Consider the following 26,105-nt stretch of genomic DNA (forward strand, 5'->3'; position numbering starts at 1 on the left):
TCTCCAACACCACAGTTCAAAAGCACCAATTCTTCGGCACTCAGCCTTCTTCACAGTCCAACTCTCACATCCATACATGACCACAGGAAAAACCGTAGCCTTGACTAGACGGACCTTTGTTGGCAAAGTAGTGTCTCTGCTTTTGAATATGCTATCTAGGTTGGTCATAACTTTCCTTCCAAGGAGTAAGCATCTTTTAATTTCATGGCTGCAGTCACCATCTGCAGTGATTTTGGAGCCCAAAAATATAAAGTCTGACACTGTTTCCACTGTTTCCCCATCTATTTCCCATGAAGTGATGGGACCGGATGCCATGATCTTCGTTTTCTGAATGTTGAGCTTTAAGCCAACTTTTTCACTCTCCACTTTTACTTTCATCAAGAGGCTTTTTAGTTCCTCTTCACTTTCTGCCATAAGGGTGGTGTCATCTGCATATCTGAGGTTATTGATATTTCTCCCGGAAATCTTGATTCCAGCTTGTGTTTCTTCCAGTCCCTTAGCATGGCTCAAAAGCAGCGAGTGGCTTTCTGAGAGAGGAAATCTAGAGATGACAAGGTTAAGTTAGATGCTACTGAAAATGAAGAGCCACAGATGAACAAGGTTATCCTATGGTTCGGGATCTGGGCACCATTCCTGGTTGAGATCCAGTCTGGGAATATCGGGTGATGGCAGAGGGTGAGGGGGAGATGAATCAACTTCCCATCAGGCACAAGATGAACCAGCCTGTGTCTGGGTTTTCCAGTATTGGTCTGTCTGATTGTTATTGTTAGAAAAACACGTAGGGAATTCTCTGGCGGTCCAGTAATTAGAACTCTGTTCTCACTGCCAAGGGCCTGGGTTCAGTCCCTGGTCTGGGAACTAAGATCCCACAAGCTGCGCAGCGTGGCCCCCCAAAAAAAAAGGAGTGGGGGGAAGAAAATTTGAAAACGTGGCAGCCTTTTATCATCCTGGGACCCTAACAGTTTGGGCAAGGCCATGGCTGTTACTCCAACACTGACTCCTTAGGGAACCGCCATGGAAGGACATCTCTAGAATGGTAATTCTCAAGGAGTCCTGGGTATGAGACAGAATCTCATGTCCCTCCACGCCATCCACTGAGATTCCCATAGGTCTCCTGTAAGTCTCCTAGTGAGATGCTGGCATCATTTGCCGAAGGCTGAGAACCTCTGCTCATACCCGTTTAGACTTATTTTAAACCCATATCATCCCTCAGCATTATAATTGCTATCAGCTGACTGTCTCCTATTACAAGAGTAGACACCCATTTAAAAGTCAAGAAAGATCTATATCCAGTCTTAGAAGATCTATATTCAGTTTTAGAAGTGTAAGCTAGCGTTGGTTACCTGGGTGCATCCCAATGGGATCAATATCCTCTAATGGTAACATAGAGTGTCAAAATCAGCAGTCCTGCCCCACCTCTCAACGATTTGGGGGTGAGGAAAGGTTTATTTTCCTTAGTTAATGCATGCTTTCTGGATTCTCAAATTTACATATCTCTGCCTTAGCTCCCTTCCCCCTTCTGCGGTTCGTCACTCCTAGGATACCCAGAGAAACCCCCAAATCCTAATTTACTCTGGAGGGCAGTTTAGTTTTATCTTTGCTCACGTTCTGCCTTCCAAGCCCTGCCCGGGAGCCCATTTTTTCACAGTTAAAATGCCCAGTAAAACTCTTTTGGTGAACAAAATACTGTTTTCCCTCTAAAAGGAGTTCTGCACCAGTTTTGAATCAATCAATGAAGTTTTGAATAGATTTTACATTGATCCATTCAAAATTCAAAAGGGATAAAAGGATATGCAATAATAAAAAAAATCTTGTCACTCAGATACCCAGTTCCCCTATCTGAGCCTGACCAGTCAACCAAGGAGGAAGGGGAAGTTTCTGGGAGGAATCCAGAATTATTCACAGACGCAGAGGAGCCACCGAAGCATCAGTCCCCCACGGGGACACAAATGACTCATCTCTGCTCCTTTCTCTGTGTTGGGAGCGTTCTTTCAAGCTAACTTACTCCAAAAAATGGGGGACAAGACTCTTCCTGACTCACATTTATAACTTCACCAGGAAGGAAATTAAGCTGCTTCCTCAGCTCAGATTAAAAGGATTCCAGGGATGATCTTAAGTCACAGGCCCACCCCTGGCTCAGTTACTGTGGCCGGGAGGTGAGGGTGCTGTGACTGGGCTGCTTTGAGTCAGATGCCTGCCGTTCACACAGTCACTGTGGGGCTTCCTTGGGGGCTCACTAGTAAAGAATCCACCTACCAGTGCAGGAGGCATGAGTTCGATCCCTGGTCTGAGAAGGTCCCACAGGCTGTGGAGCCACTAAGCCTGTGCACCACAACTATTGAGCCTGTGCTCTTAGAGTCAGAGCCGCAACCACTGAGCCCACGTGCCTCAGCTAGTGAAGCCCTTGCACCCTAGAGCTGGTGCTCCCCAGCAAGAGAAGCCACTGAGATGAGAAGCCAGGCGCCGAAACTAGAGAGTAGCCCACCAATGGCTGCAGCTAGAGAGAAACCCGTGCTGTGAGGAAGACCCATCACGGCCAAACATAAATAAAAATAAATAAAACTTTATATTATATACATATTTAAAATTTTATTTTTAAAATACATTTTTATAAAAATAAAATTTTATATTTAAAATTTATGTTTATTTATTTTTATGTTTAAATTTTAATATTTTGATTATCTCTCTCTCTCTCTCTCTCAAACAGTCACTGTGACCTGGCTGGAATTGTCACTGAACAAGAGGGTGGCAGCCCTTTGAATTACATGACTAGAGCCTAGATGAAGCCGTCCCCAAAGGGGAGGGGGTGCCTATATGCTCAGAGGAAGGGAGACGTGCTAGACCAAAGAGGTTAACAGACGTGCTAGGCCAACGAGATTGACAGACATCCACTGCAGGAATACAGACACTTGAGGTTGGGGTGGGGCAGCTTGAGCCCAAGAGTGTTCATTCTGGGATTCTCACTGACCCAGAAGCTGCGTGGAGCATGCTCCCTAAAGGGTTATTGGTGGGAAAGGAGCAAAAAAGCCATGGTCCCTGCCAGCTAGAGATCTGCAAGGTGGTAAGGGGAACAGACTACAGAGGCAGGTCTCAAAGCTGTGGTCTATAAACGTTCTTGAGTTGAAAAAGACGTTTGGGCGTATGCATATATACATATATATGTTGATATGTATGCTATAAATCATATGATAGACAATTTAAGGGACAAGGTAAGTATTTTAAAGCATTATTTTATTTTTATAATTTTATAGATTTATTTTTGGTTGTGTTGGCGCTTCATTGCTGCACGGGCTTTTCTCTAGTTGCGTCCTGCAGGGGCTGCGCTTCGTTGCTGTGCGAGGGCTGCTCATTGCAGTGGTTTCTCTTGCGGGGAGAAGGCGATGGCACCCCACTCCAGTACTCTTGCCTGGAAAATCCCATGGATGGAGGAGCCTGGTAGGCTGCAGTCCGTGGGGTCGCGAAGAGTCAGACACGACTGAGCGACTTCACTTTCACTTTTCACTTTCATGCATTGGAGAAGGAAATGGCAACCCACTCCAGTGTTCTTGCCTGGAGAATCCCAGGGACGGGGGAGCCTGGTGGGCTGCCATCTATAGGGTCGCAAAGAGTCGGACACGACTGAAGCGACTTAGCAGCAGCTCTTGTTGCGGAGCACGGACTCTAGGGTGCGCAGGCTTCAGTAGTTCCGGCTCCTGGGCTCTAGGACACAGGCTCAGTAGCTGCGGTGCACGGGCTTAGTTCCTCCTAAGCGTTTGGGATCTTCCCAGACCAGGGCTCGAACCCGTATCTCCTGCATTTGTAGGTGAATTCTTTACCACTGAGTCACCAAGGAAGCCCTAAAGCATTATTTTAAACTTTGTATAATTTGTGATTCGAAGAATATTTTTCCATCACTAAAAATGATGGTTTGAGTAAGATAACATCTAAGGTTACATTCAGCTCTGCAGGTTACATTCATATTCTACAGACATAGAGATGACAGGATCCAAGTACTAAGAGTAAATTTCCTTGATTCCTCTAACACCACTGCCACCAATGGGAATAATTGTGAATGGCACCGAGGTTCATTTAAAGGCTTGTGTCAAGAGCTGAGTGTCACTGGGGAAGGAAGATGGGTGGCTTCTAAGAGATGCAACAAGATGACATTTATCTTGGTGAATTCATTGCAGGTAAGGCATAGAGAGCTTGCCAAAGTGAAAACAAGCCCAAATGAGAAATTACTCGTCACTGAGTGCTTGCTCTATGGCAGGCATTCCGTCACACAAGCACCTTTACTTGTATCTGCTATTTCACAAAGAGTAGTGGGATGAAGCTTGCTTCTTGAGCTCTTAACCTGGGACAGGCACTGTTCTAAGCACTTGATTTCAACTAACTCATTTAATCTGCAAACTCACTTAATAACTATGAAATATGTGCTACTATTATTCCTCACTAATAGTGAGGTCATGCAGGTGATGAGAAGTTCAAGACTTGCCCAAGGTCCGCATCTAGTAAGTGGCAGCGCTGGGTTATAGACCCAGGCGCTCTCACTCCTTGGCCCACTTTCTTTTCTTTTTCTTTGTTTTTACGATTTATTTATTTCATTGTTTCTGGCTGCGGTGGGCCTTCGTTGCTGCACACAGGCTTTCTTTAATTGTGGCCAGCGAGGGCTATTCTTAGTTGCAGAGCACAGGCTCTAGGGTGTGTAGGCTCAGTATTTGTGGCTCATGGGCTCTAGGGTGCACGGGCTTCAGGAGTTGCAGCACATGGGTTCATTAGTTGTGGCTCTCAGATTCTAGAGCGCAAGCTCAGTGGTTGTGGTATGTGGGCTTAGTTGCTAGGTGGCCTGGGGGATCTTCCCAGACCAGGGATTGAACCGGTGTCCCTTGCATTGCAAGGAGTCTTCTTAACCGCTGGACCACCAGGTGAGTCCCTCAGCCCACTTTCTAAACTGCCGCACCATCTCTGCAAGCCGATCAGACTGCAAACCTCTGCTTGGTGCTGCCTCCCTTGACACTGGAAATTTGATGTGAATATTTTTCTAGAGTTTCAGGCTTGGATGCTGAATCCAGCTGACTCAGAAACTGATGGATAAGCCAGAGTGTCAGTTTAATAATGTCCATGGGTGGTCTGGATATTTGCATCAGCCTGACCGACATGTTTCCCAGAAGCTACACGGGAACCTACATTAGAAGTTTCATTAGAAGTCTCACTGGTGCGCACGTGAATTCAGTAACTGAACCATTTAATGATCTTGGTATCCTATGTCCTGATATGTCTGCCTTCACAATCTTGATACTTTTTTTTTTCTATCTGACAGTAAATTTTTGTTGGTTTGAGACATATCTCAGCCAATTTTCTCAGCCCATCCCATTTTTTCTTTAGGTATATTAATGATTCAATTGCTTGTGGATCTGGTTGCTCTGGGCATCATGCCTGCTCTTGGAGTTGACTTTTCCTAGCCCTATTTTTTGATTCACCATTCAATCATCCAAAACTATTTATGAACATTTCTGTGTGCAAGAAATGGAGGATAACAGTGGAGGGCTTATCCACTGTTATGGATTATCCACTATCCATAATTACATTATGCATAGTAATTAGTTTGCATAATTACTATGCAAACTAATGGGAAAATGAGGTTATTTCAGATAGTGACAAATACCCTGAAAAATTATTAGGTAACAACACTGAGTGTTGGGATGGAGGAGGGTGTTGGGCTGTAGACAGTGTGGTCAGGGGATATCTCTCAGAGGAGGTAAAGTCTGAACTAAGCCCTCATGCTAAGGAGTCAGTCACATGAACATACTTTTCTGTTGATCTTAAGATTTTAGTTCTCAGGGAAAGTGCTTCATGCCTATCATTCAAAGTGGAAATTCATCGCCTGTCTCTATGGAGACAATGCGGCATGAATCACACAATCATCATTGCATTAGTGCTGTGTATCGTGTGCTCAAACGGTAAAGCAGCCATGCTTTTCAACCCAAAACTCAGAATGCGTAGTTTAATATGAAGCATGTAGGCTGGATGTGCTCTCTTGGATTTTCTAAAGCATGATTACTATCACTGATAGGCTTCAGTGGGATGGTCTGGGCACCTAACCCCCTGTTGATATGAGAAATGTGTTTCTGGTTTCTAAAAAGCAAAGTAACAGGTGTATTTTTGAATAAAACTGCTTGCCGTTTGGGAGCATGTCTCTTTTCCCCAACCAGATTACAAGTTCTTCCCTCAGAGAAATGTCTGAGTTTTACATTTTTAAAAAACTTTTTATTTTATATTGGAGTATCGCCAACAATATATATACCACAATATGGACTTCCCTGGTGACTCAGATGGTAAAGCATCTGCCTGCAATGCGGGAGACCCGGGTTCAATCTCTGGGTCAGAAGATCTCCTGGAGAAGGAAATGGCAACCCACTCCAGTATTCTTGCCTGGAAAATCCCATGGACAGAGGAATCTGGTATGCTACAGCCTATGAGGTCGCAAAGAGCCGGACACGACTGCGACTTCACTTTCACTTTCATAGCCAATAATACTGTGATAGTTTTAGGTGGACAGTAAAGGGACTCAGCCATGGGTATACATTTATCTATTCTTCTGCCATGGGTTTCCCTTGTGCTCAGCTGGTAAGAATCCACCTGCCGTGTGGGAGACCTGGGTTTGATCCCTGGTTGGGAAGATCCCCTGGAAAAGGGAAACGCTACCTACTCCGGTATTCCGGCCTGGAGAATTCCATGGACTGTATAGTCCGTGGGGTCGCAAAGAGTCGGACACGACCGAGCGCCTTTCACTTTCACTTCTTTCATTCTCCCCCATGAGTTTTATACGTTTTTTAATCCGTCAAAGCACCTGCCAGAGTGCTGGAAAGCAGAGGTCTATGTGTTGTGTTAGTGTTAGTCACTCAGTCGTGTCCGACTCTTTGCGACCCCATGGACTGTAGCCCAACAGGCTCCTCTGTCCTTGGGATTCTCCAGGCAGAAATACTGGAGTGGGTTGCCGTTCCCTTCTCCAGGGGATCTTCCCTACTCAGGGATCAAACTTGGGTCTCCTGCATTGCAGGCAGATTCTTGACCGTCTGAGCCACCAGGGAAGCTCTCCAAACCACTGAGAGATGAATTTAAATGGAATTAAATGTTTGATAAGAAGTGGTAAACGTATCACAATAAAAACTTAGACAATTGCTTGTTTGGGGTTCATTAATGAAGCTGTGCTTATAGGAGGTTCGTCTTAAATTTGCAACCTGCCCTTGTCTTGGAAAGTCCTCGTCGAGGTGTTGTTCACCCTCCTGCCGCACGGAGGCGCCAGGGGAAACCCCGCGCGGCGAGGATCGGCGGGTGGCGCCCGTCTTGGCCCGGGAGGGCCGGACTCCCACAATGCACCTTGCATCAACACGGCGCTGGGGGCGGTTGCCAGGAGGTGCCGGCGGGCCCCCCAGGAAACCCCGCACGCAGCCCGAGGCGTATCAGACGGGCCCCGGGTGGCAGCCATGGCGGAGCTGGCACCTGCTCGGGTAAGAGTCCTCCTCGTGCGGGCCCGGGTGCGTGTTGAGGGTGGCGGAGCCCCCGGCCGGGGGCTGGACTTCGAGGTGCGGCCCCGGCGGGGCTGGGCGTCGGTAGTCAGCGGCTGGCACGGATCCACGCTGACCTTCCCCCGACGACCCCAGAGCCCTGCCCTTTCCCGGACGGTTCCCTCCGCGTCGGCCGTAGCCCCGGCGTCTTCCCGAGAAACTTCTCCGAGGCTTGTTTCATGTTCTTGGATTTGCTACCGTCCCGACCTGTTTCCGTCGCGCCCTGAGAGCCCGTTTTCTGGCTGATGAGACGCGGAAGGGAAACCCTGGGTCCCCGTCATTGCCAGCGAACTTGCCCCGTGTTCCGGGACCCCAGGACTCTGCTTCTCTGTGACCAGCTCGTCCTCGGCCTGATGGGGTTGCTCTCGTTCCTTCTGCCGTGCTCTCCTGCTGCAGACTCTGCCCTGGGTTGCAGCCGCGCTGGTTGAAGTTAAGGCTGGGCTTTCTCTCCCCGGGGGGCAGGTGTTAACCCTCACGGTGTAAGTTGCTGGCTTTTTGTGTGGGAAGCTGTCGATCTCTTTCCATCTCCTCTCCCACATGTCCCCATTCAGGGAATGGCAAGACGTGGAGCTTGGGCACGGAGTCGGGAAACTGGGTTTTAGCCCGTAACTCAGCTCTCAGCTATCCAGTCTAGTGATTTTAGGTAACTGAGTTCACTTTAAGCTTCTGTTTCCTTAGCTGTAAATTGAATGTTTGGCTAGTTACTAGATGATCTGGTGGCTCAGACAGTAAAGAATCCGCCTGCAATGCAGGAGACCCAGGTTTGATCTCTGGGTCGGGAAGATCCTCTGGAGGAGGCCTTGGCAACCCAGTAAAGTGTTCCTGCCTGGAGAATCCCATGGACAGAGGATACTGGCGGGCTGTAGTCTATAGGGTCTCAAAGACTAGGACGTGACTGAAGCGACTGAGTTTGCATCACACAAGGTTCTTGGCAGCTCTGACATTCTCTTATTACGAAGTGTTGGTTACTTTGATGATATAAGATTTGCTGTAGAAAGGGCAGATGGAGTTCAGTTGGTCTTTAGGGCAGCATTTCTTTATCTAGAGACACTTTCAGAATCATGTGAGAGGGCTAAGGAGATCCTGTTGTGAAAATTTGACCATGAGCTGGGTGTCTTGTATTTGATTCTTGTGGGAAGTTGTTAAGAACTAAGAGGGGAAGGATTGGGAGACTTGATACAGTGTGTGTTTTCAATGAATTATGACAAGACACAAATGTTCACAATATCACTATATTTACCTCATTTGATTCCTTTAAGCTAAGGTGATCTAGTCAAAGACCTGCCTTTTCCTCAAGACCACGTTGTAATTCTAAAGTTGGGCTGGAGGATACATTACTAACTTCCAAAATACTTCTTCCTAACTGTTCAGTGCAGTTTCCTACATGTCTTCAACAGATCTTGTTAAAAGGAAGTCTTGTCCTCCAAAATCCCCAAGTATGCCTTAATTAATTTATGGATCTATCAATGCAGAACATATTTAAATTGTCCTCAAGTGTATTTCGTTTCTCGTCTTCAGATAAAGGATTCTGTAACTCTTATTTGACAGCATGGCCAAAGGGTGCCCTGATGAAAACAACCAAAAATTCTGAGGTGGGGGAGGGAACAAATATATTTGAAATGTAGTTAGTAGAGCATATGAAAGAGCAAGCTCTTAAGAGATAAGAAGGATTTCTGAAGCCAACTCTGAGGACATTTACTGAACATTCATTGGTAGTGTTTATAACCTCAAGGGGCATTGGAAAATAGACAAAACTCACAGCCTAAGATGGGAAGTCTCAGACGCCTTCAACTCCAGTCTTGTAACGTTGAAACTTCAAAGGGCAACCTTAAGGGTGAACTGGAAGTAAGCTCTTACCTCTAGGGAGTAATTGCAGAGAAAATCATGACAAACCTTGGTGCTGAGAGATGGGTACAAGGTGCCCCTTGAGAATTCATGTTGACTCTCCAGTGGGCTTATTGCCTGAATTCATATGACCTCAAATCTTCTCTGAAGTATTCAGCACTTAACTCAGACTTCAAATAATTCTCATAGATAAAATCTAAGAAAAAATGAATTCCCAATAAAAGTTATGCAAAAAGTAATGAAAAACTGAGAAAAAGCCAGTAAAATGACAAAAAATTAGTCATTCAGAGATTTCAGAGGTTGCAATTTCAGAAGAAAAACATTGGAATTCCAATAGGAAACACACACAATCTGCACTGGAGGCCATGTTTGATGAGTGGTTAATGGGCGAGGGTATCATAGGACTGATGCAAATACAAACACTTAGAAGCCCAGTAGATCCCAATAAGGATAAACATAAAGAAATCTCTACCTAGACACATAATGGTGAAGGTACAGAATACAATGCAGAGATAATTCTTTAAAAAGATTGGCTTCAAATGAACCATTCTTAAGACTGATGAGGTTCATCTCAACAACTCTGGAAGCCAACCAGCAGTAGATTGGCATTGTGGAAAGGCTAAAAGAAAATAACTATGTAGTCCCATATTTATACTTCTCAAAAGTATCTTTTAAAAAAATGGTAAAATATTTTCAGACAACTGACAATTTGTTATTAGTATACTCATTAAAGAAATTCTAAAGAATGTACTTAAGGTACAAGGAAAATTATCCTAAGTGGAAAGTGATAATGTAATAAAATATCCATTAAAATGGGTAAATCTAAACAACTATTGTCTGAATAAAAGAGTAATACTCTCTTGTGGGTTAAAAACAAAGATAGAATTAAAATACATGGCAGCGTTGATATAAATGTTAGGAAGCCGCTGCTGCTGCGTCACTTCAGTCGTGTCCGACTCTGTGTGACCCCATAGACGGCAGCCCACCAGGCTCCTCCATCCCTGGGATTCTCCAGGCAGGAACACTGGAGTGGGTTGCCATTTCCTTCTCCAGTGCAGGAAAGTGAAAAGTGAAAGTGAAGTCGCTCAGTCATGTCTGACTCTTTGCGACCCCATGGACTGCAGCCTTCCAGGCTCCTCCGTCCATGGAATTTTCCAGGCAAGAGTACTAGAGTGGGTTGCCATTGCCTTCTCCAACGTTAGGAAGAGATGATCAAATTTCAGATGTTTGAAGTCTTTGTAAGCAGTTTCTAGGATGGTTGCTAAAAGCCTAGACATTGGCTATATAACCTAAATTCAAAAGGGAGAATAATAGAATAAGAAAAAAATCAATCTAAAAGAAGGCAAGAAACAGGATGAGATAAATAGCACAAATAAGGTAAAAATAAAAATAGACCAACAATTACAATAAATGTAAATGGACTAAATGTTTTAGTTAAGAGGCAGAGATTGATCTGCCCATCTGGGTTAAAGTTTGGCAAATGATTTATAAGAGATAATGACTAAAAAATAAAGCTATAGAAACGTTTCACTATAAGAGGATATGAAAACATGTACCAGGCTAATACTAACCATGGGAAAATCCCTGGTGGTTCAGTGGTTAAAAATCCACCTGCCGCTGCAGGGGACACGGGTTCAGTCCCAGTCCAGGAAGGTTCCACATGCCGTGGAGCAGCTAAACTCATGTGCCACCGCTATTGAGTCCTTGTGCTGCAACTCCTGGAGCCAGTGCTCCACAACAAGAGAAGCCCCCACAGGGAGAAGCAATGAGGAATCGCCCCCACTTGCGGCTGGAGAAATCCCATGCACAGCAACAAAGACCCGGCGCAGCCAAAAATAAAATAAAAAAATAAACAGTATTTGTTTAAAAAGGAAAATTGACTTAACTGTATTAATATTGCTAGAGATAAAGGGCTACTATTGCTTTTATTATGGTAAAAGACTTAATTACCATCCTGATAGAATGTTTCTAATCTTATGTGCATCTAATTATATAGCCTCAAAATATAGTAAACAAAAATTGATAGAACTACAAGGAAAATTCACTGTCATAGTAGAAATTTTAACACAACCTTAGTATTTTATGAATAAAAGACTAGTAAGGGTGTAGTGCATTCGATAGAGCTTTCTGAGATGATGGAAATATTCTCTGCCCTGTTCAGTATAGTAGGAACAAAGTACATGTGGCTGTCAAGCACTTGCAATGTAGCTCACTAGCTGAGGAACTGAAGAACTCCATTTTTAATTAATTCTAATTAAATTTTAGCATCCGAATGTTTCTGGTGGCGGTTACTGTAGGGTAAGGGAGTTAGAGAAAGCAAGGTTCGGAAAAAGAACAAGACCGGCACTTTACAGGAACAGATCACCTTTAATGAGGCGAGAAGGGGCACCAGTCAGATCAGTGAGCTGCTGCACTAACCCAAGAAAAGAGTAAGTATGTATAGGCATATATGTGGAAATCTACTGTCTTAAGGGGGCCTCTTCTTCTCTAAGGTTGTTTGGAGTAGTTAGCTCTTAAATGGCTGGGGCAAGGAATTCTGGAGATTGGCCAGAGGCTGGACCGGCTGGGAGCTGGGCGTAATCAACCTTAATGTCCATTTCTTTTCTTTGGGTGAGAGAATTCTTTGTTTTGCATAGAATGGTGGGGAGGACCCGGAGGGGAGTTTTAACTCCAGGCTATTTTGAGCTGTGTAACTTTCCTTCAGTAATACTGTGCAGCACGGACACAGAGGATAATAATTTTTTATCCACATAGCTGCTACTGCTGCTAAGTCACTTCAGTTGTGTCCGACTCTGTGCGACCCCATAGACGCAGCCCACCAGGCTCCCCCATCCCTGGGATTCTCCAGGCAAGAACACTGGAGTGGGTTGCCATTTCCTTCTCCAATGCCTGAAAGTGAAAAGTGAAAGTGAAGTCGCTCAGTCGTGTCCGACTCTTTGAGACCCCATGGACTGTAGCCTACCAGGCTCCTCCGTCCATGGGATTTTCCAGGCAAGAGTACTGGAGTGGGGTGCCATCGCCTTCTCCGTCCACATAGCTATCAGTATATAATTTCAATGTTTAGAGAGATTAATGAAGAAAAAAGAGAGAAGGCAAAAATGCCCTATTAGAAATGCAAGTGTGTTCTAGTGGTTGATGCTGACTGCAGACTGGGACCTTAGGCAGAGTTGTCGAACAGAACATGTAGACCAAACTGTCCCTGACAAAGCCTCCTCTAGTTGCAGATTTGTGAGCAAAATACATGTTGTTGTCTTAAGCCACTACATTTTAAAATTATTTATGATATAGCAATTGATGATTGGAACAGATACCTATGGAATATGTTTAAATAGCAAAAGATATTAAAAACATGTTAGGAAAGGAGTATGTACTGTGAGTGGATTGAAACATTTTTATTCTAAAGATGTCATTTCTCAGATTTATCTATGAATTTGATGCAGTGCCAGACAAAATCTCTAAAGATATTTTTGTGAAATCTTTCAAACTTGTAGACTATCACCAGCCCAAAAATAATCAAGATACTCCTGTGAAATAAGTAAGAGGGACTTGTACCAGGTATCAATAATTATCAAAAAGCATAGTCATTAGGATGGTAATTTTGGTAAAGCAGTAGAAAATTGACCCATAGAACAGAAGAGAGATGCCAGAAACAGACTGATTGCATGTATGAAAACTTGATTTATGACAGAGATAACAGGTAAATGATGGGTTTTTCAGGATATAGTATTAGCTCTGTTGACTTCCATATGAAGATTGAGGCTTGCACTCTACACAAATACTGTCTCAATTCTAGTTGAGATAAATAATTAAATATGAAAGTCAAAACTGTCAAGTGTTTAGAAGACAGTATCGTGTGATATAGATGTTTTTTGTATGCCTGACGTGAAAGTGCAAACCACAAGAGAATTAATACTGAGAAAAAACTCACCTACATTAAAACTTTATATTGAACAGTAGTAAAGAGAATTTTAAAATGAGGCACGAATAAGGGAAGTGATTTGTAATACATATAACTGATAGATTAGTATACAGAATTTACAGACAAACTGTATCAGACAACCTCATAAATACTTAGAGAAGTCAGATAACCCAAAAGATAAATGGACGAAAGACTTCAGCAGTGAAGGGGAAATTTGAATGGCCAGTAAACATTAAGGAAAGATGTTTATCCCTTGCTAGTTAATAACAAAAATGAAGGTGAAAACCATAATGAGATATCATTTCAGATCTATAGAGGGACACGCACAAGGGTTTCCCTGGTGTGTCAAGTCAGAAGGTAAAGAATCTGCCTGCAGTGCAACAGACCTAGGTTCGATCCCTGGGTCCTGAAGATAGCCTGAAGAAAGAAATGGCTTTCCACTCCAGTATTTTTGCCTGGAAAATTCCATCGACAGAGGAGCCGGGGGGCTACAATCCATGGGGTTGCAAAGAATCAGACACAACTGAGCAACTATCACTTTCAGTCTGCTGCTGCTGCTAAGTCGCTGCAGTCGTGTCTGACTCTGTGCGACCCCATAGACGGCAGCCCACCAGGCTCCCCCGTCCCTGGGATTCTCCAGGCAGGAACACTGGAGTGGGTTGCCATTTCCTTCTCCAGTGATACAGGGACACAAATTTTAGTTTGACAGTAACAAATGTTGATGATATTGTGGAACAGCCAGAATACTTACAGACTTCTGATGGGAGTGAAATTGGTACAACTGCTTTGGAAACCATTTGACGTTATCTATTTAAGTTCAGGATGTGTATATACCCTATGAGCCAACAGTTCCCTTCCTAGCACTATGCCTTGGGAAACTTGCCCATATCCACTAGAAGCCAGGTACAGTTCTATTCATCACAGTACTGTTTGTAATGACGAAGATGAGGAAACATCAGTAGTGGAAGGGAAAAATAAACTGTGGTGTAGTCACATGGTAGAATATTATACAGCAGTGAAAATGAATTAATCAGAGCCACCGGCAATACCAAGTTGTTCCCTGGAGTTGTAGAAGAGTGACTTGTTTATATAAAATACTAAAACATGAAAAATTAGAAGAATATATTTTTTGGAAACAAACGTAAAAAAAAATGAAAAAGGGCAGTTAATAGTGAAAAAACGAATTCGGGATAGTAGTTACTTCAGAGAGTTGCACGAAGGACTGTAAAGTGATACATAGATAACACAGGCACACACGCACACGCGCATGTTGTGCTTCACTTTACTGCACTTGGCAGTGTTGCTCAGCAGTTGAAGTTTCTGGCAACTCTCCATCAAGCAAATCTGTCATCTGCCAGTTTTCCAGCATATGTGCTCACCTTGTATCTCTGTGTCACGTTTTGGTGATTCTCAAAATATTTTGAACTTTTTCATTGTTACTATATTTGTTATGGTGATCAATGATCTTTGCTGTTAATACTGCAAAAAGATTCCAACTCCCTGGAGGCTCAGATGATGGTTAGCATTTTTTATCAATAATGTATTTTTTAATTAAGGTATATACTGTTTTTTAGATGTAACGCTATTACATTAGATTACAGAATAGTGTAAATATAACTTTTCATATGTACTAGAAAATCAGAAAATTCATTTGACTTGTTTATTGTCATACCTGCTTTATTGTGGTGGTTTGGAACTGAACCCACAGTATCTCCAAGGTATTCTCTGTGTGTGTGTACACATATGTGTTTAACTTTAATTAAATAGCTTTTTTACCTGAATGCTGGTTACATGGAGATTTATTGTCACGACTTTATATATTTTATGTATTATGTAAATATTCTTTTTTTAATCTGTTCAATACAAAAAGTCATCTATCTCAGAGTCAGAAGCAACCTTAAATATCATCTTGTCCAGCTTTGTCGAGTGTCACTTTAAGACTGTGCTTTAGTGTTTTACTCAAGCAGCTTGTAGGTTTCCTAAGAGCAGGCCATAGCTGCAGGCCCGGTGTATGATACATGATCTGACAACAAGATAGAATTTGCAAGCAGGATTGTCCCAGAAAATCCAGAAATGTGGTGAGTGTAAGTGTACTTTTAAAGGTTTCTCATTGCCTTCAGGAGTATTCTTATGTATGAAAGCTAAGGAAAAAATTATAGAGAAGTATGTGTTCAGTGAAAAAGTCAAACAAGCAATAGTTTATAATCAAAGATTAAAATCCCTCTTTCTCACATCCTGAGGCTGACTTGTGTTAGTATAGTTTGGTGAATATCTTCCCACACCTTCCTGTGTGCTAAAACAAACATAAACACTTATGTTGTCTCTTCTTTAGGAAAATGAAGTCATAATAAATGTATTTCCCTCAGAGTTGGCTTTATCGTATCAGTGTATGATGAACATTCTTCCAGATCATACATGTGGGTCTCACTCATTCTTTTTAACAGTTGTGTAACATCATCTTTGTGCCACGATTTATTTAACCATCCTCTTCTTAATAGACATCTAGAGGGAGTCCCTTGCGGTCCAGCGGTTAGGACTTGGCACCGTCACCGTGTCCCTCATCACTTCAGTCGTGTCTGGACTCTGCGACTCTGTGGACTGTAGCCCGCCAGGCTCCTCTGTTCATGGAATTCTCCAGGCAAGAATACTGGAGTGAGTTGCCAGTTCCTATTTCAGGGGATCTTTCCAACCCAGGGATCGAACCTGCATTTCTTGCATCTCCTGCATTGACAGGTAGATTCTTTACCCACTGAGCCCCATGGGGAGCTGGTCACTACTGTGGCCCAGGCTCAGTCCCTGATCGGGGAATTATCCTATAAGCCACTTGGTGCAGACAAAAAAAAGACATCAAGATTATTTCCAGGTTTGGGCTCTTCCAAAGTATGTTGCCAGTAATCAGTCATCTTCGTATGTATGTCGCTGAATAATAATCTGTTTATTTTTGAAGAGTCCCTTGGTGGTATCACTAGGTGAAAGGGCTTTTAGTGACCTTTTGGATATTTTCTTCCCTCAAGTTTGTAGTATTTTTCATTGCTTCCAGGAATGTTACGAAGGTACCAGATTACCAGTTCATAATCGGCTCTGGTTGTTGTTCCCTTGCCCTCTCTCTCATATTTCTCAACCAGGTTTATGAAAAGTGATTTCACTTGGTTGTATCTGCTTTCCTGACCGCTCATGTGGTTGTCTTTTCATCTGCTTACTGACCACCTACATTTCCACTTTTGCAAATAATTTATAGTCTGCAGTTTTATGTTTGGGTTATTTATCTTTTCTTCCCGATTCATATCCTGTTTACAAATATTCTCCCTGTTTGTTTCTAGATTTTGTTTATGGTATCTTTTACGATAGCTAACATTTTCTCCTTCCTTGATACTCTGCGTCCTATTTACTGAGATGTAATTTACATACAATAAAATTCACTCCTTAAGCATAACTGTAGTTCAGGGAGTTTTGAAAAATGTGTTCAGTTCAGTTCAGTCGCTCAGTCGTGTCCAACTCTTTGCAACCCCATGAATCGCAGCACGCCAGGCCTCCCTGTCCATCACCAACTCCCAGAGTTCACCCAAACCCACGTCCATTGAGTCGGTGATGCCATCCAGCCATCTCCTCCTCTGTCGTCCCCTTTTCCTCCTGCCGCCTGTCCCTCCCAGCATCAGAGTCTTCTCCAGTGAGTCAACTCTTCGCATGAGGTGGCCAAAGTACTGGAGTTGCAGCTTTAGCATCAGTCCTTCCAAAGAACACCCAGGACTAATTTCCTTTAGAATGGACTGGTTGGATCTCCTTGCAGTCCAAGGGACTCTCAAGAGTCTTCTCCAACACCACAGTTCAAAAGCACCAATTCTTAAGCACTCAGCTTTCTTCACAGTCCAACTCTCACATCCATACATGACCACTGGAAAAACCGTAGCCTTGACTAGACGGACCTTTGTTGGCAAAGTAATGCCTCTGCTTTTCAGTATGCTATCTAGGTTGGTCATAACTTTCCTTCCAAGGAGGACATATGTGTAGCCATCATATTACCAAGTTACAGAATATTGTCATCATCATCCCCAAAAGTACCCCCTAAGTAATTAATTTCCTCCAGTCCCAGCAACCACTGGTCTGTTTTGTGTCTATAGTTTTACCTTCTCCTGAATGTCGTGTAAATGAATGCAGTATGTAGCATTTTGTGTCTGGTTTCTTTCACATTTGTGATTTTGAGATTCATCCATGTTGTTACAGGTATCAATAATTTGTTCCTTTTTATTGCTGAGGAGTATTCTGATATAAGGTGGAGAAGGAAATGGCAACCTACTCCAGTATTCTTGCCTGGAGAATTCTATGGACAGAGAAGCCTGGTAGGCTACACTCCGTGGGGTCGCAAAGACTCAGACACGCTGAGTGACTAACCCTAACCATTCTGATATAAGGTGTATCTTTCGTAGGGCTGCTGTAACAAAGGCCCACCAGCTAGGTGGCCTAACCAACAAATTGATTGTCTGTCAGCTCTGGAGGCTACTAGAAGTCTGAAATCCAGGGGCCCGAAGGGTTGGCTCTTTGCAAGGACTGTGGGGTGGCATCTGACCCCTGCTCTCCCCTGGCTTCTGGTGGCGCCAGGTGCTTCCTTGCCTGGTGGCAGCGTAACCCCGACCTCTGCCTCCAGAGCCGCGCAATCGCCTGCTCCCGTGTGCCTTCGCACCGTGTCTTCCCTCTGTGTCTGTTTGTCTCCATGTCTGTGTTTCTCCCACATTCTTAGGACGCCAGTCACTTTGGATTAGAGCCCACCCTCCTGACCTCATGTTAACTTGATAGGCAGTGAAGACTATCTCCAAGTCAGAACACATTGTGAGGTACGGGGGTTAGGACTTCCTCCTGTCCTTTTGGGGAGACATAATTCAACCCATAACAAACAGATGGACCACCATTGGTTTGTTTATCCGTTCACCAGTTGATGGACATTCACATTGTTTCTGTCATGATAGATAATTTAAAACAAAAGAAAAGAGGAAGCTTGGCTTGCCTGCTCTTTTTAGCCTTTGACGACATGGAAGAGGAGGGATGTTGTTTCTCTGCTTAGATCCCAGCCCACCTTCCTGTTTGGAAAACAGTGCTAGCAAGTAACACAGTGCTGGGCCACAGAAGGGAAAGAGATGCCAATAAACTAGAGACTTAGGAACAGAATGTGTGGTGAAATGAATTTATCCAGTAATCGAATTTTTTGGTTTCATTTGTATTTTTCGTTTACATTAAACTTTTCTTTACATGTTTTTTAAGGGGGATATTTAAGCCTTTGACTTAAATAGCTCAGTAACGGACTGAGTTGGTTACCTGGAGTAGGTCACGGCCAAACTTAAGCGTTCAGTTCTGTGCCACTGGTTGGCCTCATCTCATCCCCTCTTTCTCTAGACCGTAAGCTCAGGCCCTGGCAGTTCTTCTAAAAGTATTTCCTTCCAATGTCTTGTTCTCCATGTCCTCATTATAGTTACAGAAGCAGCCTTGAATAAAGTGTGTGCCATATAAGAGAATATGGAGCTTTGGGGGTTTAAGACTGCCATGAACACAGAGTGGGCAAGACGACAGCTCAGGACACTTCCCAGGTGCTGGTTTTATTAATTCTGAGCCTCAGCCGCTGTCAGGGACAGACCCTAAAAATGTGAAGCCTAGGACAGTGCCAGAGGACTCAGGTCATTTAAGTAAATGTTTCTGAAGGATTCAGTTTTCACTCTCCTGGTTGGTAAGGTGCAAAGGTGGATGTGGTGAGTCTTGTAGGTCCTGCTAAGGAATTTTGTCTTGATTGTGGGGAGCCACCTGCAGAGCTGACGTGATCCACTGCGAAGTCTGGCAGGAATGTGGAGGTGAGAGTGGATGGGAATCACATCATTTATCATAGCAGAGTATCACACATACTCTAAAATATCAAATAGAAAAAAATTGGCTTAAAAACATGAATACTGACACGGGAAAGTCATACTGAAACGCAGGTAACAAAACATTTACAATATGATGGCAGTTTTGTTGAAAAATAAAATAAGTTAGAAGTTGGGGGAGAGGGGGGAAACCTTGTAGACAACATACCAAAATTTCAACAGCCTATTTCTGGATGGTGATATTTTACATACATGTTTCTTTCTTTCTCCTTTTCAGTTTTTTCTTGTTATGGCATATACGTGTAATTTGAGGTATCAGAATATAAAAGCACATGCTTTTTAAACTAAAAAAAAGGTAGAAACTGGGTGCCGTAGTGTTCCTGGACCCCTTGTGTGTTTTTAACCTGTTGTTTGGAAGAGCCGCTGACCGCCTGACCCTGCACCTGGTTCTTCAGCACAGGAGGAAGCACCGCTCCAGCCCTCTGACTTCCTCCAGGCCACCCCCACAAGCAACGGAGAAAAGCTCCTACCTGGAGACCACAGAGATCTCGCTCTGGACCGTGGTGGCCGCCATCCAGGCCATGGAGAAGAAGGTGGAGTCCCAGGCCGCCCGCCTGCTGACTCTGGAGGGGCGGGCGGGGACAGCCGAGAAGAAGCTGGCTGACTGCGAGAAGACGGCCGTGGAGCTCGGGAACCAGCTGGAGGGCAAGTGGGCCGTGCTGGGGACCCTGCTGCAGGAGTACGGGCTGCTGCAGAGGCGGCTGGAGAACGTGGAGAACCTGCTGAGGAACAGGAACTTCTGGATCCTGCGGCTGCCCCCGGGCAGCAACGGGGAAGTTCCCAAGGTAAGCCGATTCTCAGGGGCTGTCTGAAGATTTCCCAGTGGCCGGCTTGTCCTTTGTATCCTTGATTGGAGGCCCTCACTGTGTGACGTTTGTGATTCCAGGTGTCCAGGTCACTTGAAAATGATGGCGTCTGCTTTTCAGAGCAGGAGTGGGAGAACCTGGAGGACTGGCAGAAGGAGCTCTATGCCAACGTGATGAAGAGCAACTATGAGACTCTGGTCTCTCTGAGTAGGTAGCGGTTTCCTCCCCGGACCTTGCCCTCAGACGTCCTGCAATTCCTGACCGAGGCGTTTGTGACCCAGGCCACACCTGGGATTCTCGTGGCTGTGGGTCCTCTCTTGGCCTCCGCCGGGTTGAGTAATGGGAATCTCCAGGCCCTCAGTTTAGGAAGACTCTTGGAAAGGTTTTGTATTCATGTAGTCAGTCCTTGATAGTGTTTATACTAATAGATAAGATGTCATTGTGTGCATTAGAGTGTAACACAGCTAGGATACCTCAAGCTGGTTTTAATATTTAGGACGGCTTGACAAGAAATCCTCTGTTACCTGGGATGGGCAGGCAGCAGGGACTCACCAAACAATGTTTCTTGGCATTTTCCTGGAATTAACAGCCAGTCCTGTGGTTTCAAAGTTCATACTGTGTTTATTAGAAGTGCTGCTTGATAGGTAAAATAATAAACGCATTTTGTTTGGTTCTAAACTCCTTTAGAACCGAGGTCCGTGGAGGCTTGTCCAGAAGGCCGCTGTGACCAGAGCAGAGGGAGGGAGAGGGAAGGGGCAAATGGTTAGAGAGGAGACTGTGACCTTGGCTGGGTCACAGGTGCTGGTGGCTGTTGCCTTGTCTGTCCCGGTGGGGACAGCAGTCCTGACCTTGCCTTGCAGCGCTGTGGCCCAGATGAAGTTAGACCCCTGGAAAGGAGCCCCCGACCGTGGGAGGTGGGGGTGGTGGTGGGAGAAAAACAGGGAGCTCTAGGGCCTGGCCCCCAATGGCTGAGAAGGAGCGTGAAGACAGCTGTTAGCCGAGTGGCTCCTTCAAATCGGCCATAATTTTCTGAATTGTCTGAAACTGCTCAGGGAAAGTGACAGTGAATCTTCTGAAGTTTTACCATCAGCTCCTTGACCTCGGTCGCCTTGTTCACTGGCAAATGACCAGTCCTGTCTTCTGGGCTCACACTGTGCCCTTTCCAACCCAGAGGTGCTTGGCCAGCCTGAAGGAGAAGTGGAGTTGGGTGCAGAGATGCCGGGTGACTTGGAGGAGGAAGAGTCTCGTGGTGTCCACCCAGGTGAGTGGCTCCAGAATATTCCATGCCCATCCCGCCCCCGGCAGCCTGTTGTGAACTTTGCCACCACCAAACTGCCCCACGCCGATCGGCAGTCACCTTGTCCGGCGTTTGTTGTAAACTCCTTTATGGTTGTCATCAGTTCACCTCTTATACGTGGCTCTTACCTCCTTCACAGCTGCGGGGAGTCCTTAGGACTCGAGGCCACCTCGCCCTTCCGTGTGCCGTACAGGGTAGAGTGCCTAATAGACCTGAGTCAGAACCCAGCGGAGACTGAGAACAGGGTGGGTCATATCTGCAGGAGTGAGGCTCGCTGGGTAAGAGGCAGGAGAAGCCACTGGGAACCAGGTCATCTGGGGAGACTAGGCAGGAAGAACGGAGCTGGATACATGGATTTCTAAGCTACAGGTTTAGGTGTGTGTTTGTTTTATTATTCACATTTATTATTTTAACACTTAACACTTAAAGTAGCTTATGCGTTACCTGTGTTTAGCCATTTTCTACAGAGGTTGAAAGCAAATTTGTGGACAGGCTTGGAGAACTTATAACAGTGTCCTGTAAGCATACTGTATTTAGAGTCCAGTCCAGTCTCTACCTGAGTATAGGTTTAGTTTTTCAGGTCTTGCAAGCCACTCAGTCTCCTCTTTCAGATTGTCCCAGTTCCCTTGGTCCTGGGGTACTCTGACTGGAGCCCTTCTGAAGCTTGCCGAGGTGCGTTTAGCTCTGAGACAACCTAGACTGTGATCTCTTTTGTGGCTCTCCTTTCTCTTGGCAGTGGAGGAGGTCGTGGTCAAGCAGGAGACCCTGTACACGCAGGACAGCTCCGCGGACCTTCCTGGAGAGTGCTCTGGCTTTGCCAACGAGCAGGCTCTCCTGAGCCCGGAGCAGGCTGAGCTCTGGGATGGGCAGGGCAGTTCCATCCTCTTGGAATCGGGTCCTGCGGACACTCGTCTGCAGGAGCCCACTGACGGTGGGAGAGACCCTGGCAGTGGCAGAACTCTGGGCTGCCCCCCGAAGCGCAAGTGTCACAAGCAGCTGCAGCCGGGTCGGGAGTGTGGGCAAGGCCTGCAGCTGAGAAGGGACAGCGCTGGCCCCTGCGGATGTCCCGAGTGTGAGGCCCCACACCCGCAGACCCCCTCGGAGCCAGAGGCGAGCCCCCGGCCCCGGCCCCAGCTTAAGCCGCCAGCCCGGAAGGCGCAGTCGCTCCAGTGCGATGCATGCGCGAGGAGCTTCCGCTGCCGGGTGAGCCTGCTGACCCACCAGCGCTGCCACCTGCAGGAGGCCGCCCGTGCTGGCCACCCGGCCCAGGAGCGGTTCTCACCCAACAGCCTGGTCGCCCTGCCTGGCCACATCCCCTGGAGGAGGAGCCGGGGCTCCCTTCTCTGCGGTTACTGCGGCAAGAGCTTCAGCCACCCGTCGGACCTGGTGCGGCACCAGCGCATCCACACGGGCGAGCGGCCCTACAGCTGCCCTGAGTGCGAGAAGAGCTTCGTGCAGAAGCAGCACCTCCTGCAGCACCAGAAGATCCACCAGCGGGAACGGGGCGGGCCAGCCCTGCAGCCTGCCAGGCCCAGCGGCCTGCTCTAGGGGTGCCAGCCCCTCACCCAGCGCAGGGGGGGGTGGGGGGAGCTGGCACTGTCCCCCAAAAGACACTGCAGGGTCGGGGACTGACTTCTTCCTGAGGGGGCTCTCTTTCATTTGCTTTCGTGACCAGGCGCCGGGCCGAGCCCAGAGGCTGTCCTGAAATCCAGGGGAGGTGGGGAGCCTGGGCCAGGCCTCTCCTGCCATCTCTGGTTTTCCCGTTGGAGCCAAAAGTCTCGGGCTGGGGGTGGCTGTCTGACCCCGCCGGGCCGGTGGCCTCTCCCAGCCTCTGGGTCTTCCCAGGGGTTGAATCAGGCCAGAGGAGTGAGCAGGCATGTGGGAGCACAGCCCCGTGGGTCCTCCTCTTCCGTGGTCTGGTTCCTGACAAGTAGAGGAGATAGTTAAAGGGAACTGCTTACCCTGCTCTGAAGAACCTTTTTGCGGGGAGAGGGGAATTACATTTTAGTTGATGAAGAAAGCCCGGCGCTGTTTAAATTTTCAGAGTCGTAGAAGTTGTTCCTAACAAGGGGACCTGGCTTGCCCTCCAAGAGGGAGTCACTCACAGGCTCGCTCAGCCTGCTTACGTTCAGTCAAGCCAGAGGCCGGGACGCAGTGCTGAGCCCCCTGTTGTGGGGGTCCTGGGCTCTTCAGGGGGCTAACTGACCACGAGGGACAGCATAGTGAGGGAGCCCCCAGAGCGCCTGCTGGGTGTGAAGGGTCCAGGAAAGGAGCTGGGATACGGCTGCTGTTGCGAGGGCGACTCCTCCCTGCCCTTCCAGCCCCTCCCTGCTGTGGTTCCACAGCCTCCCGGGCTGGAGAGCTCCGTTTTCACTTCGGTGGTTCAGCTTGTACCGTGCAGTGGTCCCTTGAGTTGGTCCCGGTTACACCAGTTGTTTCTTGAGGTTGTTCAGATCACACACACTCCACACTTGTTCTGGGCCTGACTTCCTGAGAAGATGGAGAAAAAGCGCCATGTCCCTCAGGGGTGTTGAATACCCACCTGCCTGTTGTGTTGGGGAGGTGGGAGCGGGCTCCTGGCTCCTGTGTGAGTGTCCCCTTTGATGATTTGCAGTTGCCTAGAATAAAACTTGCTACTGGCAAAAAAAAAAAAAAAATGTGCTCCCGTTTGATGTCTTTCTCCATTTGTTGAAAATTCCCTCCTGGGGCCAGGGTGAAGGCCTAGTGGCACAGCCTGGCCCGCATCTTCCTTAAACCCGGGCAGCAGAGAGGAGGGCACGTGGGGGATACTCGCCAGTGTCTCTGGTGGTCGAGGGCTATAGACAGGCCGAGTGTCTGAGTCGTTGGGAGGTGGGCGATAGGGAGGGCAGGTGAAATGCTGTGGTACACAAGGAGTCGTTGGGAGACAGGAGTGTTGGCTTAGGTGTCTACGTAGCCGTGTGGGTCCATCTTAAGTACTTGGTGCTGATGGGGAATGTAAGAAATTGAATGAGATCTGTAACACAGTACTATTTCAGCAAATGAAAAATGTACATGTATGTATGTGTGCATTGCCCAGTCGGGTCCGACTCTTGGCAGCCCCATGGGCTGTAGCCCGCCACGCTCCTCTGTCCACGGGATCAAGTCATTTTGTAAGAACACACAACTGAAAAGTTCTATACAGGCTTTATGGTTGCCCGTGAGGTGAGTGAGAGGGATGTGGAGATTAAATAGAAACGAGCTTGGTCTCTGTAAGGTAAGGGGTAGTCTTGATATAGAGACACAGTGGGGAGGGAGGTTGTCATAGGACAAGGCCCTGAGAAGTGCTCAGCTCCACCATGTGCAGGAGACCTCTGGAGCACCTCCTGAATCCCTTCTCCAGCCTCCTCCCCATGACCTTTTGCGTTAGAGACACCCCCTTATCCCATCCCAGGAGTGCTTTAACGTGACCGGCCTTTGCTTTGCATCTTGGGGAGAAAAGCAAAATAGGAGATAGGGTCCTGTTTCTCCAGCAAAGTCAGGTTCTTCTTGAGGAAGGGAAATGATTGTATCACTCCATTGGACTAGTGTAGTAGCGGCACCCAGGGAGCAAACCCACATCTCCTGTATTTCTTACATTGCAGATACCTTACCCATTGAGCCATAGGGGAAGCCCAGTGTTTTCACTGGAAAAGACCCTGATGCTGGGAAAGATTGAGGGCTGGAGGAGAAGGGGATGGCGAGAATGAGATGGTCGGAGGGCATCATTGACTCAGTGGACATGAGTTTGAGCAAACTCCAGGAAGTAGTGGAGGACAGAGGAGCCCGGTGTGCTGCAGTCAGTGGGGTTGCAAAGAGTTGGACAGGACCAAGTGACTGAACAGCAACTGTTCCAAGTTCTTCACGTCAAAATGAACTTCTTCCTCACAAGACCCTACATGGTGGGTATTACCCCATTTTCCACGTGAGATGTGAGGAGAGACCCGAGAGGTGATGTAGCAGAGTTGGCTGTGACCCAGGCCATCTTGCCTCAGAGCCCACACACTTGACCACAGGCTCTGTTGCTTCTGGTGGACCACGATTAAGGACCTCGTGTCTGGGTTGGATTCTAAGTCCTTGTTACCCGAAGCGTGGCCTCTGCACTGGCAGCATCGGCCTTCCCTGGGAGCCCAGTAGAAATGCAGACTCGGAGCCTCACTGCATCAGAAACTGCCTTTTCACAAGATCTCCAGGTCATGCTCTGCTCACAGAATGCCCTGTTTGCCAGTGATACAAAAAAATCTTGCCTGCTTCAGCTGTCCATTGAAAGCCTGCTCTGTTGGGTGATGAGAAGGTAACAGGCAGTGCAGCTGCCTGAAGGACAAGGATGATCAAGTTAGCTTGAAGAAATGCCAAACACCAGCGACTAATCTGTACTATCTTCTTGCTGTTCCTGCAGGTAAGGTCCTCATTGTCGTCCACCTAGCTTTTCATTCAGTAACCTAATTGATCTCCTATTCCTAATCACATCCTTTTTCCTACCAGAGTTATTGTCCTGGAACATAAATTGGATATGGCCTTTCCTCAAAGCCTTAGGGCAAGCTTTTAAGTGTAGAACTCAAGACTTGGACCACTTAACCTGCTCCGGGTTTCTTCACCTTTCATACTAAATTCTCTGTGCTGCTGCTGCAGTGGGAGTCCTGTCATTTAATCAATAAGCCGTACTTCCCCATGACCACATTGAGCTCATGTGTTGCCTCTCCTGGGAATGCCCTTCTCTGTGAGCCAAGTATTTGATACCATCCCCTTGTGGCTCAGCTGCTAAAGAACCCGCCTGCAATGCAGGAG

General features: G+C 46.4%; 1 protein-coding gene across 3 annotated transcripts; it reads left to right on the plus strand.

Annotated features, from left to right (window-relative positions):
- Positions 1 to 7,351: 7,351 nt before the first annotated feature.
- ZNF212 (zinc finger protein 212) lies at positions 7,352 to 23,977 on the plus strand. 3 transcript variants are annotated; one of them, XM_070788334.1, is made up of 6 exons: positions 7,367 to 7,490; positions 15,810 to 15,963; positions 19,613 to 20,002; positions 20,104 to 20,230; positions 21,195 to 21,284; positions 22,057 to 23,977. In XM_070788334.1, the coding sequence occupies exons 3-6, from the start codon at positions 19,739 to 19,741 to the stop codon at positions 22,866 to 22,868; spliced, it is 1,293 nt and encodes a 430-aa protein (XP_070644435.1). In that variant the 5' UTR covers positions 7,367 to 7,490; positions 15,810 to 15,963; positions 19,613 to 19,738; the 3' UTR covers positions 22,869 to 23,977. The 3 variants fall into 3 exon arrangements, with proteins under 3 accessions (XP_019814834.2, XP_019814835.2, XP_070644435.1); XM_019959275.2 differs by lacking the exon at positions 15,810 to 15,963 and having other exon boundaries at positions 7,352 to 7,490; positions 19,618 to 20,002; XM_019959276.2 differs by lacking the exon at positions 15,810 to 15,963 and having other exon boundaries at positions 7,366 to 7,490.
- The last annotated feature ends 2,128 nt before the right edge of the window (positions 23,978 to 26,105 follow it).

This window comes from Bos indicus, chromosome 4 (genome assembly GCF_029378745.1).
Source record: "Bos indicus isolate NIAB-ARS_2022 breed Sahiwal x Tharparkar chromosome 4, NIAB-ARS_B.indTharparkar_mat_pri_1.0, whole genome shotgun sequence".
In the NCBI taxonomy this organism is placed as follows: domain Eukaryota; kingdom Metazoa; phylum Chordata; class Mammalia; order Artiodactyla; family Bovidae; genus Bos; species Bos indicus.